At 43.1% G+C, this 14,527-nt stretch overlaps 1 protein-coding gene across 6 annotated transcripts in view; it reads right to left on the bottom strand.

The window, feature by feature from the left end:
• Positions 1-14,527, bottom strand: part of ACTN1 (actinin alpha 1) — a 46,465-nt gene that overhangs the window by 31,452 nt on the left and 486 nt on the right. For all 6 annotated transcript variants that reach the window (XM_008639528.2, XM_017742117.1, XM_017742120.1 and 3 more), the window contains exons 2-5: positions 9,551-9,670; positions 2,376-2,462; positions 1,726-1,813; positions 711-789 (exon numbers count right to left, since the gene is read on the bottom strand). In XM_008639528.2, coding sequence (XP_008637750.1) covers positions 711-789; positions 1,726-1,813; positions 2,376-2,462; positions 9,551-9,670 — 374 coding nt within the window. The remainder of the gene's footprint in view (positions 1-710; positions 790-1,725; positions 1,814-2,375; positions 2,463-9,550; positions 9,671-14,527) is intronic.

The following is a 14,527-nucleotide window of genomic DNA, read 5'->3' as shown; positions in this document are numbered from 1 at the left end:
TAGGAAAAAAACCCAGTCTGATCTTCTATCACGCTGCTGGGTCAAGACATTGGGAGCAGCATAAACCACTAAGTGGTTATTGTCATCATCCATTCAGCAATCTTGTCTCCAGATCACACAGGAAGTAAACTTTGGAGCAGCTTGCTATTATGCTACCAGAATAAATTTTTAAGTAAAATTGAATTTTGTGACAAATGCTTTTTTGGCACCTGATACCTATGTGGCAGGGGAAGCCCAGAAGCACTGCAGATGAGTCAGTGCTAAGCTGGAACCATGTGACAAGTGTCCAGTGAGGGCACACAAACCCCTCAACGAGCTATTGCATTCTGAAACCAGATAACTGGTTTCTATCCAACTCTCCACAGAAATGTTAAGTCTGATTTGACTCACTAGTCTGTGACATTAGCACAGAACTATTCTCACATTTGGTGTTACTGAGTTTGCCAGCTTTTGCTCATCAGCTGGGATTGGGGCACGTGTGTCTCATACAAGGCAGTCTGAAAGCAGGGAGAAGTCAAGCAGGAAGCTCATTAAGTTCACGCTTCACTAAGAAGCCTGAATGTACTGATTCATCCCTCTTTCCTTCCTCCCCAGTCCTGCAACTGCCAGCTTGTGCTGAAGTTCTCCAATTATGTTTATCAAGCTAATTCTTTTCCCTCTTTACTTCCAAGGAGCCAAGCATCTTGTCTGATAAACAAATGGAGTTGTACCTTTCGTAGCTTCCCGTAGTCGATAAGCTCTGGACGGTGTCTATGAATTAAAGCACAGAAACCAAGGCCATCCTTCCAACTACGAGAGAAACACAAGAGAGAACAATGAACACTGTTCAGCCACGGACACACACAGCAGTGAGCATGAGGGAAGGCAGCAAGGCAGTGGGACAACTAATTCTAGTTTAGTTTCCAACTAGCAGTGCTTCTCTAAGTGCTGGGAGTGAGGGATGTCTCGTATGTGCATGAGACTGCAATAAAGACTCCCATCAACCCCTACAAAAATCCATTGTGCTTAGGACTTGCCCATTGAGTTAGCACTTCATTTTTGGCAGATCTCTGTGCTGAACTCTCTGTGCGTATCCTGTGCAGCACGTGAGCTCAAGGGTGAAAAAATGTGTAGACGCAAGCCGTAAAGGAGGAAAAAGTGCATTCCTTAGGGAAAAAGCAGGTGTCCTCAGCTAGCTCCACTAAAATACTGGAGAGCATGGATGGCAGTTAAGCTCTTAGAAGTGCTTTACATTATTATGGTTCATACAAGGCTCCAAAATGTGTTGGAAAAAACACTATTACGCAGAATCTTCACTGGAACATCTGCCAGTTTGGAAATATGAAAAACAGAGCAAGAGAACCTCTTATCCCTTCTCAGCTCTGCCATACTACAAAAGTTAAGAGGCAGTCCTTTCTTCATGGTTCCTAAAGTGTTCTGAGTTTTCACAGAGCAAAAGCTCTCTTGGTTAGCCCATGGCACAAATGCTGCTCTCAGAGGACTTAATGCCCTGAAGAATTTTATGAAAGCAGCAACTGTAACCTGAATGAGGAATTGGGATGTAGGTACTTGGATCCTCTTAGATCCTCCGCCTTCAATTTCCTAGGCATCTCTCTGGACCACACTGCTACTGTGTAAAGTGCACATGCACTGCCTTGGGAGGCCTGTCAGGAATATTGTTGAATATACTGAGAGACACAGGAAAATAACACTGATTGTAAAGCTAAGTTTTTGCCTGTAACTCACCTGATATGGAAGTTCTGGATGTTTACATTTTTGTACGGGGCTGTCTTCCTCTGACACCATAACAAAAGTCCTTCTTTAGCAGATGTTTCTAAAGAAAGAAAGGAAACACATCAATTAACTCATTTTCTTAGAAAACAGGAGTCTCTGGAGCATAAGCTAGAAAACCATCACAAATTCCTCTTTGGTAGAGACTGCACTAAATTATGTTTTATTTAACTTCACTTGTCAGAAAATGTCTTGTTTGGAAAAGTCTACTAGGATAGTTTTGTTACTATTATCTTTTTAATGAGGTTCAGTAATAAGGAGATAGCTTTTTGGGATTAGAGTCTTGTAGGACTCATAAGTGATAGGTTCATTTTCAGCGCTAGTGCCTGAATCAAAATCCAACACTAAAGTTTACTTTCAGGCTTAGTCATCCTTTTGAGCTACCCTTGAAATCTCTTGCAAGAGAAGCATGTGAAAAACTCATCTCAGTATGCTTGAACCTGGCCATACATGTCTGTGAGACATCAGGGCAGGTTGGGAAGAGTAGCTCCCTAGGATTTTTCAGTGACTCACTTAAGAGCACATTTTGGCCATTCAGTGGCAAAGCCATTTAGTTACCCCAGTTGTCCTTTACTGAACAGTGGCAGGAAAGAACTAAAATTTACCTTCAACTGAGATATCCTGAATGGCAAAACGAAGGATGATGGTCCAGATCATTCCAAGGGTCATTTTAACATTGCCATCCACGATTTCTATGGAAATAAAAGGTAGAAAGAGAAGAAATAGAAGACAACAAGTTGCAACTGCAATCCTTGTAAAACAGGAGCAACGAGGAACATTTCCTTTTGCAGATGGAAAACTGGAATTCCTGCTAAAAACTGTTTTCTCCTGCCTTCCCAGATGCTCCGCTGGTACAGTACAGTACCCAGTAATCAGACTGGTTCTTTTGCAGTACAATACTGAGAGCAAAACAGACACAGATGTTCCCAAAGATTAAGAATAAGCACTAATTTAGATCAGTGTAATTCCCCACAGAAGCCTAAAAGCACCTTCCTCAGGTATAATTATTATCACTTAGAGAAACCAAACTGAGAAAAGGAAAAGCCTTCCTTCTCTTACCCTATGTCTACCCCACGTCACCTATATAACTGCCCCAGCATAATTTTACCAGAAGAACCAGTGACAATTCCCAGAGCACATGAGCTCTGACAGCTGGTTTTGTCCTGTGAACAAGATACCACCAAGAAAACCATACAGCATAAACATTTTAATTTCAAACAAGACTAAATACACCAGACTGCCAGTATAGGACTCTTTTCAGTCATGTAATTGCCAAAAGACACAACAGAGCATTTCTCAAAGTCCACGCATCCTGCTGGAAGAGGAAGCAAAGACTCATGCTGACCAGTCTGTGCAGAACGTAACATAAACCATGAGGAGAGCAGACTGTGCTTTACTGCCCATTAGATTCCACAATATAGATCAGCAAGGGTCAACAGCTTGGAGGTTTTACAAGGCAACTGCTTGCGTGTGTGAGGTACGATCTGTTTAGGATGGTGGATCAAGGTCCTGGGGAGAGGTACTTGGGGCAATGCAGAAAGGAGCTTCCACCACGTATGGACTAGAGCCAGAGTCCAAACAGTGAGCAGATGGGTCTCAAGTGCTGATCCTCAACATCTACAGAAATTGCAGAGAGATATATATACAGTTACAGAATTTACAGCCTTCACATTTTTAGACAGTGAAACTAGCTGAGCTGCTTTCTCCTACTCATCATTCTCTGGCAGATCCCTGTATGGCAGGATCTTTCACAAACAAATGGTAAGTTACAAGAGTATTTTCAGTAAGAAAATGGTTAGAATTAACCTAGTGTTTGGAGGCAGAATAATTCAGGTCCCAAGAAGACTGTCAGAAACCATTTTTGTACTATTGTAGACACCTCTGTGCTACTTCTTTCATAAAGCTGCCCAGCAGGAACACATTGTGTTCTGGGGGAAGTAGAATTTGCAGTATAGGCAACTGACACCTGTCTGGATTCTGACACAAAAGTAACAATATTTGAATTTTTCCTTTTAAGCTATTTAAAAAATGCTTTTCTTCTTACGAAAAGATTTCAAAATGTGAATCTCGTTGCACTCAAACCAACAGACAAGCAGCACACACCCCAAACACACATTTTGAGAAATCGTGTCCAAATTCCTGAGAACTTGTGATTTAGAGATACATGTCGTGCAACTTACAGTGTAAATTAGAATTATAAGCTCTGCTGTCCTTTGACATACACCTGAATTAGGGACTTACAGATGCAAAACACAGAAAACGAGACAGGCCACCTTGTTGAACCGCAATAAAACTGTCTCTGCTCCTTCCTAAACTTCAGAGTACACACAGATCTCTTAGTGGGTCACCAGTTTGCCCAGAATTAAACAGCCAGTAACTTTTCTGTTCAGTACAAAAAACCTTCAGTTTACTCTTGGTGGCATGAAAAAACTGTGTTTTTCTGTTGACGGTTTTCACACAAATTAATTTTTTAGAGACATTTTGAGGTCAGGTGGTTGTCTGCTAGGCTGATGCAAGAAAATGTCATGTGATGGCAAGTGTATTCAGTTCTGTACTTTTTGCATTCTTCACCCCTCCAAAAAAACCACTGCAATCAACTTAAAGGAAAATCCTTACTATTTTTACAAATACCTGAGATACTGCAGCTAAAATAGACAAGAAAGCATCTGTATTTTCAGCTTGCTTGTTTTGTTCATGTGATAGATATTCATGGGGATTTTCAAAAAGCAAAAAACTCAATGCTCGTAAAACCCACCACAGTTGCCAGGACTCTCCTAAGACATATTTAAGACCTGAAACTAAAATGAGCTCTTTATTTTAACGGACTTGATTAAAATCTGATGACAATACTTAAATGCTGAAAATGCTTCATGAACAGTAATAAATCAATCAGTGAGCTGAAACAGGCAATTAATATTTCTGTTCCATGGATTTTAATTGGAAATAAAGGTCAAGACACTTACATAACACCAGATAGTGTTAAGTCGCTAATGTCGCCTAAGAACTCGGCACTATGTTCTAGTCACGTTCTCAAATTCCAGTTTTATAAAGTCAGCTGCTGGAATTAAGATGGAAGCATCCCTTCTTTCCCAGTCTTCTTCACAGCATTACCCATTTAAAAAGGAAGACGTGCTCCCTGTTCCTATATACGATTATTCCTTAGCAGTGCACCAAAACAATGCTGCTGTGGAGGAAACCCAGAATGTTTCTACCACTTCATCTCTGCATGTCATTTTACTTTACACAGTACCACCACCTGCCAAGCAGATACTGATGTCAGTGAGATTAGCGAGTGATCCATCCCAGGATACACATTTAGCAAGCCTCACAGTCCTCAGTCCCTTTCCCTCCCCCTCTTTTAAATAGAGTTGACAAAATGGTTATTCTGTGTTAGAAGCAGGCAAGCAAGAAATTTTTCATTTCTGGTGCTAAAAATCTTCTCCTGGAAACCTGGTTACAAAGCCAGCCAGCCTGATCAGAAAGACTATGCTCCTTGGCCTTGACTCACTTGGTTTTCCATCCCTGCACTCCCCGCTGCCAACCTCCTTTTCCTTCAGAATTCAGGACACTTCATCTGCTGCCACTCTCTTTCTAGTAGAGTAGAACAGGCCAAGAAACAAAAGTGAAAAACATGGTTGCAAAACAGGTTTGCATGAAGCTTTCTGCTTCCTGGTGATGAAAAAAAAAAAGAAACTCCACAGGAATTGTTAAAAAGTTGACTGCAACACTACAAAGGTAGAATAATCTAATGTTTAATTAAAGACACTATGCTTGCTCCCTGCTGATGAAAGGAAGACTCAGTAATGTGAGAGCAGTTCACGTACTAAAAGGCTAGTAATCAGACAGTATTTTCTGGAAGCCTGACTGTGCTTTCCAAGTGCTCTTTCTAGGCAGGGCCTCTGCAAGCACTGTGTGCACTTCACCACCAGCAGCTGTTGAAGGAACAGCAGCAGCAAGCACATGTTATTAATGTGATTTACATTCAACTTGAGGGTTGATCAGTTGCTGGCTAAAGCTGGGGAGGCATCTGCATCCACTAGAAGGAAATTTTTTGCACCAGTGACTATGCTTCCGCTCAGCTCCCATCATTGTACCAAGTAACAAGTATGAAAAAACTACAGTACTGGCTGGCTAAAGAGACGAGCCTTTTGAAATGCCACCACGTCTTTTAAATGCATGAGCTCATTTTGAAAAACGCAAAAATTATTAAGCTTCCTTTCCTGCCCTGGACAGTTAGAAACAGAATCAACAATAACAACAGAAGTTGTTATCCCCTCCTAGATACTTCTGAGCTGCCCATGAGAGCACAGCCTCTGGTTACCACATGGAGAGAAGTTGTTGCAGGGCATGAACAACTGGCAGGATAGCATTATGATCTGGGAATTACAGACACAGAACAACAATGGTGATATAAAGTCTGCTCTGCATTTTGCTTATCAAACAAAAGCCAAATACAGCAGGGCAATTATCCATGCCCCTGTCTTCAGAAAGTGTGTTGCTCCTGATGGTCCTGTCAGATTTAGGACACATAGCTGGCACTGTTAGTGAGGGTAACTCTCAGGTCCCTAACTGAGTGGACAGGATACAGGGACAAATAAAATGCTATGTTTCACTCACTGACGTAGAGAGACCCTATTTCCCCCCTCTTTCCATAGTGAAATAAATGCATGCTTGCACTGCCTGGTGCTTCAGTAGGTGTTTTAAACTCAGATGGGACTTCTGCAGTCATTGAAATCTCTAAGCTTTATTTCTCCTTTTACTTGTGCAGGTGAGAATAGCAATCAGTTCACCCAAAGTTATCTGTATGTTGAAGTGAGCAAGATCTGGTTAAGAAAGCAGCAACTTTCTACGCAGATTCAAGGTAAAAATAAACCAGTCTTAGGGTGACATACTTGACCTATTCAGTCTGTTAAATCCCAGAAGCATTTGACATGAGTATGGAATCTATTACAGCAAAAGAAGCCTCCTGAAGTGTCAGATGACAGTGAGATTTAAAAGCAGATGAAAACCATTTGGCTAGAGTCTTCCTTGATCCAGATTTACATAGATCTGCTGTATGCCACAACATACTTTGATTCTAAAGACTCTGGCTAACAAAATGTTTAGATTCAAAAAAACCCCAAAAAACAAAAAAGACCAAAAAAAAACCCCAGGACACTGATGGCCAATGTGTACAGGGAGCTACAGCTGGGCTGCAGACCCTTCAACAGGACCTCACTGCCCAGCAGACACCCAGAGATGGAACAAGCCCCTGAGGTAAGGAGTGTGCCCCCTCAACCAGTACCACCACACTACTGCTGGATGATGTTTTTCTTCTCTAGGAGAAAAGCCCCCTAGAAAACTTTCTACATCAGTCCAACCTGACTGAGGCATCTATAGTTCATTTTCTTGGTGCAGACTTATGACTGACTCATTGGTTTTGACCTCCTGCTTTGCTGCTGCATGATGTCTTTTGAAAATCTGAAAGCAAGTCCCTAAAATTCACGTTTCAGGAAGGTTTCATAATCCCTTCCTGAAACATGAGTCCTTCTGTCCTAATAGACAGAATTAACTGCTGTGCTGTCCAAAGTAAAAGTCCATTTTTATAGCTGATGTGCAGTTTACTGTCCACCAAGCACCTGATGGGCTGGGCAGAAGGCCCTGCAGCAGGTTATGCTTCTTGGTGACAAGCAGAGTGGCATGGGCTCAGTCTGTGTGCACAGGCAGGCACTGGGGTGGGGGAGTCTGTGCTGTGACCACACTTACATGGCCTGGGCTGGCATCACAGCACAGGCCCAAGCACTCTGTATAAAAATCAAAGCTAACCTTCGTCTAAACTGCAGTGCCATGCTGCCTTTGGTAGTTTAAAGAAAGCCATATGTATTCTCCATGTAGCTGCATAGGCATCAGGACAAAGAAGAGCCAGGAAACATCTGGCAGGGGAGGTCAGGATCACTATTCAATTAATATGAATCATACTTCTGTCACAAAATGCCACCTCACAGCCTATTTCTGAACAGGGTACCACTATGAGTCCATAGTGAACAATCGGGCCCTGGTGATCTTTGGTCACAGATCATTTGACTTGCAAATGGTATCCAAGTGCTGTGAGGATGCAGTCAAAGCTGACTCAGGAACAAAGACAAAAAAAAGAAATCCCTCAGAAGAGGAAAAGGCAAAATAGTGCCAGGGAGAGCAGAATTGGAAGGAAAAAAGAAAAGGGAACAAAGGAAGAAAAAAAGAGAGATAGGTTTTATACATACTCTGGGAAAAGGGGAGCTATTCTAAGGTAGACCACCTCTGGGTCTAGATCCAGCTTCTAGTCTTCTAGTTGAAAAGGGTCTCATACATATATGGACTATTGTGTCAGACACTGGATGCATCAGTTTTTTTGTAAGGACACAAAATGACCTTAGATATCTATTTGTGCTCCATAAACAGTACTCATGGCCAACAATAGCCTCAGGTTGCTACTGCTGGAAAAAACTGAGAAATTTGAAGAAAAGTTTTGCATGCAAAATATCAATATCATTCAGCCATTCACCTCTTGCATTTTGCTCTTCAGTACCAAACACAGTAAGCAGGTGTCTGCAATGTCCCTGACAAAAGTTCTGAATTATTCCAAGTCTCCACGAAGTTAAAGCAGTACGTTGAGGTAAAGGTTTGGGTAAGGCAAACATAAGCACCTGCAGCAGGCTGCAATAATCTGCCTGATCTGACATGGAACAAATGAACCATAGGATGGGTACAGGTGTTGGAGATATCCCAGGAGAACGCCTGAAAGTTCAAAACTGGGGACAGCAGGCCAAGACTGCACTGCTCTCTTTCACTGAGCTGAAAATAGGCAGAGCTCAGCCCTGTAGCCCCAGGACTCTCCCAAAGAAGGAATACTCATCCAGAACTGTATCATGGGCTCATTTCCTGCATGTGTCAGAAGTTTCCCTAGAGAAACCAAGTATTTCCATCTGCAAGATGGAGATAACAAACCTCCCTCATTTTCCATGGTCACTGTAAAGACAAACCTAGAAATATCACAGAAGCAGAGTGTCTCCACAGCAACAGTGACAACCTGAATCCATAGGAAGGACTTACACACAGATCCAGAACAGAGAAAAACAAGTGTTATGAAAACCTGCAAGCCTTTCCGGGTCTTGGGTGACATATCTGTAAAACACCTACCCATCTCTGCTAAAAAGACAAAAATCCTATGCAACTGCCTGCTTTCTGCATGATCTGCAAGTTCTTGAGGGCATCCCAGATGCTGCCTGCACTGGTCTCTACACAGTGATACACACGCTTCCAGCCAGAGCATCCAGCTATGTAGGGTGCACAAACAGAAGCTTGGAAGCCCTGAACATTGGAGCCTCTGGGGTCTTTGTCCTGTGTTGGGGACTGCGCTTGGCTTTGACCCATGCAATGTCCTCCAGCAACAGACCTTCTCCAGCAGCTCTGAAACAAGCTAAACACAAATAGCTGCTATGCTTCAATTCAGACTTTTCTTCATTTGAGAAGGAAACATCTTAATTAATTTGTTTCTGCCACTGCTCAAAGTTTTCCTCAACTCATGAGAACCAGGAGAAAAGCAGGATGACCTGACCAATAATGCCAAGTGGGATTCAGGTTTGGCAGCCTGGTGTGAAGACAGGATTTAAATCCAGGGTAAAGGCCTACTACATCCCATTTTTAACTCAATGGTTTATTCTACAAGAACACTAGGGCACAGGGAAATGACATGCAGCTATGAAAGAAAGGCAAGGGCTAAGCACAGCTTGGGCCCAGAAAAATCAGATGGTTCCTTTACCTTCTGCTCCAATAGATACTAGCTTGACTCCTTTGCTGGCAATGAAATCCAAGGCCTTGTTCACGTTGGATATTTTGTGCACTCGCATTTTGCCTCTTTCAGGCTTAGCCAGACGTTCACCTAGTAAGAAAAGAGGGGGAAAAAGAAGTATTAGAAAATAACTCTGAACCTGTTCTTCCCTGGTGCATGTTTCCTGGGGTGTGGCTCCCACTGCTCAGCCTGGCAGAGAGTAGACTTCCCTGCATCCTTTCAGGACAGCCACGCTCACTGTTTAAGCACCTCTAGAAAGAACCAGACAGAAAAGTATCTTTTTGATGCATCACAGGTAAGTTGGTTACAGAGAACCTGTCAAGTCCTTTGCAGAGTAGGTTTGCATCAGAGGTGAAAAAAGTGAAAAAGTGAAAAAGTCTGTTAAAACCCCACTGAGCTAGGCAGTGGAACCAACCTCCTCCAGACACAGATAACAAGGCCTGGAAAGAGCACAAACTCCCCTTCCTGACAAAGACAGGCGAGGAGCTCTCCTCCAGCATTTGCAACACCCAACTCACAAACCAAATCTCTCCCTGGAACTACCTACAAGTCAAATATGAGGGTGATCTTGTACCTTGCCTTTTCATTCCCCCAGCCAAGATTCAAATCTCCTACCTCTCTAGTCTCTCCACTGAATGGCCAAATGTAGCAGGAAATAAAATTACTTCTTTGGCAAAGTGGCTTTATAACTGTAAGGACTGTCACCTCAACTCCTTTCCATTAAGTCTGATGTAATTCTGACTCTATGCTAGGTCTTTTACACAGGTGCATTTGAAATGTTTATACAGAGGCACAGAGAAGGCAGCATCCTAGCCCTGAGGTAAGAACAGGTCAGTATCCAATAGAAATCAGTCTTAGGATAACACCCAGCTCCTGACTGCAACAAAGCTGGTCGATTCCGACCTTATTTATTTGAAAGAGGTGCATTAAGTGCAGTCATGTCCTTCTTGATAGGCTGCTTGTAACTACACTCACAGTCTACTTTTACTAACAATAATCCAAACACTCAGAGTAAGCAAATTAAAGCTTGGACAGGTGGACTTTTCAAAGAAACCTCAACTAGAAATACAATTAGATGGGATTTCAGGAACCACCTGTATGTGACACAACATTTTAAGCGAAGACAACATCTGCTTCCAGATCACAAGCTGCAGAATACAAAAACAATCTAAAGAAAATCCAAGTAGGTTTTGTACTTAAAAAAAGTTATAATTAAAAGGAGATCAAATGGGCAAGTCTAGGCAAGTAATTACCCACCTGACCTATTCAGTTCCAAAAGTCTCCTGCTATATCTTGAACTAAATATTTAAGCCAATGCAAGCTGACTCAAACCCTTTATTTTAGGCTTAAGTGTGAGAAAGAAAAGTACTTGGCTTGTTTCCTAACACAGGCATGAGGAAAAGCTAAAACAGAGAAGAGAATACTATCTCCATAACCATGTCCTCCAAAGGAAAAAGTCTAGAAATGACAATCCTTTAAAAAGTGTTTCAGTAGTTACTGTATGCTGGTGTCATTACCTCTCACGCTTAAGGACAAAACCAGATTCAGTTTTAAAAGGAAACACTGATGTCTGACAATTTAAGTAAAAAGGTGTATTTATGGCATTACTTCCTTTGTAAGATTAAAAAAACCCAGCTCTTTTGCTTTAATGGAACCTCAAGTACATGTCACAGTACACTGCTTTCTTTTTCCACTTGGATAATGCTAGTCTTTCTAAAGAAAAGTTGAAGCATTTTGTGTGACAGTTATTTGTGACAGTTTCACAACGACATTTTTACATGTAATTTTACGATAGACTTAAGCAGTCTTACGCAGCCCAATGTCAACAAATGGGTTAAGCCAGCTAAAAACCAGCCATTTTCTTCAGTTCGTGTGACTGTAAACTAGCCTTGCAATAAGAAAAATAAAGACAGGTGATTAGGTTTCAGCTGGAATAGCAAGCTGATCCAATTCACCTTGTGGCTGCATGTTCAATGCCAGTGCAGTGGAGAACATCTGAACTGCTCTCCCCGGGGCTGGGGACAGCAGGATTGTTCCCCCTGACAGCCATGAGATCCTCAAGCAATTGATGGTGATTGCAAACCTCTCCCTGATTAGAATCCTTTCTTTGGGAACTTTTTAGCTTTCAAAACCCAACTGCTATTCCTTCAGACTTGGACATTATTACAGATTTAGATTTCCAGAAAAACGCATCATCTGGTGCCATGCCATACATTATTAATGATGTAGACTGTTAAAAGGAAGCCTGCTAGAAATATGTTCTACTTTGAGCTATTTCCATCACTGGTTTTATTTCTCAGAACTTCTAGCTGAGACAATGAAAATCATCTGCTCGCTTCTCACTCTGATTCTCATATACTAGCCCAAGGCTGTGCTTTGAAAGCCAAACAATGCAAGGATGTGTTGGCATAGAAGTTGTTCACTGCAAATTTGTTTAGGAAAAATTTCAATTAGTGCCTCTGTCTCTTCAAAGGGAATAAAAAGCACCTTACAATTTTATTTTAAAAGCACTAAACGTGAGTTTAGCCTTTTTCAGTCTTGCAGTAGATTTTTAAAACAGTTTTGTCAGGGAAGGAAACACAAAGTGAAAAATGAAAGTGTATCTTTTCGGGCAGTTTTTAAGGCGAGCTGCAGTTGTTACTTCCAGCCACACAGGCCAACCAGAGAAGACCTGCAATGAGGAAGTCCCAGGACAGGCCATGGAACTTCGCCCACTACACAGTGACTGGGGAACCAAGGGTCTCTGGTGGGGCTGAAAGGGGAGCTGTCAGCAGCACAGCTCACCTCCAGAAGGTACCACACTGAGTAAAACAGAAGCATTCTCCTCTTGCAGACCATCATTGCTTCCCATACTTTGGGAAACTGCACTGGATGGGAAAACTGCTTCCTACTTGCCCTAGCTGCGTAGCAGCAACACGTTCCCAAGGATACAGGTTTCCCACAGTCTCACTGGCAGTCTCTCTTCCACCGTAGGGTCTCCAGTAGCTTCCCTGATTCAGGCTCCATCCCTCCTGCCATGGCACAGAGGGACATAGTGCTCCCTCAGTCCCACGCATCCCAGCCAGGCAGACAGGTGGAGGAGGCACTTGGCTCCATGTGGCTCTCAGCCAAGCCGACCCAGCACTCTCATGGCCGAAAGCTCTTATGGCCATCATCCTCTGGGTTAGAGGAGATCAGCCTGCCACAGACTAACCCTGCCCATGGCAAATTCCCAATCAGCAGCTCTGCAGTCCCCCAAAATACGTGACAAGGAAGGTGTGAGCCAAGAGTTGAAAGGAAAGGCCAGAAGCTGGAACTGGAGGGCTAACAGCCACCCAGAGACTCACCATTTAGGCAGATGATGAGTAGGAACCATGGCAAAAACATACAGGTGAGCCCTTGCGAAACAATCAGGAGACACGCTGCTCCCCATATGGGCGGCTACTTCCCCAGCTCCAGACCTAAGGGATTGTTAGTGGAGCTGGCAGCTGGAAGAAGGCTCTGTATGAGCAGTGGGGCTCAGAATGGGTAATGGAACTGCAATGAGGGAAGTGAAATGGGGAAAAAATGTGCCACGTTTCTCTTTTTCTGTCACTGCACTTAGGAGAACTGCAGTTCTGGCTTCTGCTGTCTCTAGGGGAAGGATGCTCAGTCTTAAGTGTGTGAAGGACTATGGTCTCTAGTGGGATGCAGTCCCCAGCTGTCCCCATGTCTTTGCCCACTCATCATGCAGCAGCAGGCTTCAGGCAGAGCTGCTCTGCACTGGGACAGGTACGTGCCATGCCCACACCACTGCGATTGGAAGCTGCTAGCTTCTTCCCAAACTCAGGTGGATCTGACAGGCCCTGCCAGTGGGCTACCAAAGGGACAACAAGAGAGGAAGAATGGGAGATGATGCAAGGAAATTAAGCAGCATGAGATACAAGACCCCCTGCTTTAGCACCAAGCCCCATCTGCCTTCTCCTACACATCCTTCTCTCCCCCCATCTTCCAGTCCAGTGATTAGAAGCTAAGCCACCAAGGCCCATCTGCCCCAAAGTCCAGGCTGCAGCCCTGCCTCTGTGAGGGAACATAAATACAGAAGACAAACTAACAGGACTCTGCTACCTCATTTCTTACAGGCACTGCACACTGCAAAGTTCTTACAATGTTTTAAACTCTGATCCCTCCAACCCACCAGTATGGGCAAACCCCCTGAGATTCCATTCTATATTCATAATTTCTGACAAACACTGACAATAAACTGACAGAATCTTTCCATAAAATGGAGAAAAAGGAAGGTAAGGAAAGAAAAGAGGGACATAGGAAAGGCAATGTGAGTGCTTCTATCACGGCCATTTTATTGGAAAATGTACCAAGGTCAGGAATGCAAGTCACTGGGTTGCTGTAACTGGCTTCAAAGCCATCAAAACAAAGTCTGTGAGCTGGGGGTGAACAACCCCAGTTTGAAAAATACAGTCTTGCCCTCTTTCAATCCATCCTACAACACTTTACTAAGGTATTTATTCCTACTAAGGCATATCAAAAGGGATTACTACTTATATGAAACAATCCCTGGGAGATATCTGTCTAGCAGTGGGACACTTGTGACACAGAGTAAAAACAAATCTGACCTAACTTGTTCATGCCACTGCTTTTATTTCAGACTATTATGGGATTATGCTTTTCTTTGGGATGTTTTTTTTCCCCCCATGAAGGTTTGAGCACTGAGCTCAGATTGAAACTAGAATGGAAAAACTTCAGTCATGGCTGAAACTGAATGACACAGAAGATTTACTGGTTTGACTCCTTTCTTCCAGTAATTTCTATCGTACTCCCACTGCCATGTGGCTTTGGTGTGATTTGCCAGTGCAGCATTCCCACACTTCCCAGAGCTGCTTCATCAGCCCTGCCAAACAGTAAGAGCCACTGCCTGGATCTTCACAGGAGGCTGTGCATTCCTGACAGGCCGAGAAAAGCCAAGAAGCC

This window comes from Corvus brachyrhynchos, unplaced genomic scaffold, assembly GCF_000691975.1.
Source record: "Corvus brachyrhynchos isolate BGI_N302 unplaced genomic scaffold, ASM69197v1 scaffold115, whole genome shotgun sequence".
NCBI classification, from domain to species: domain Eukaryota; kingdom Metazoa; phylum Chordata; class Aves; order Passeriformes; family Corvidae; genus Corvus; species Corvus brachyrhynchos.
Note: the sequence above shows the minus strand (reverse complement) of the source record. Positions and strands in the feature narration are given on the sequence as shown.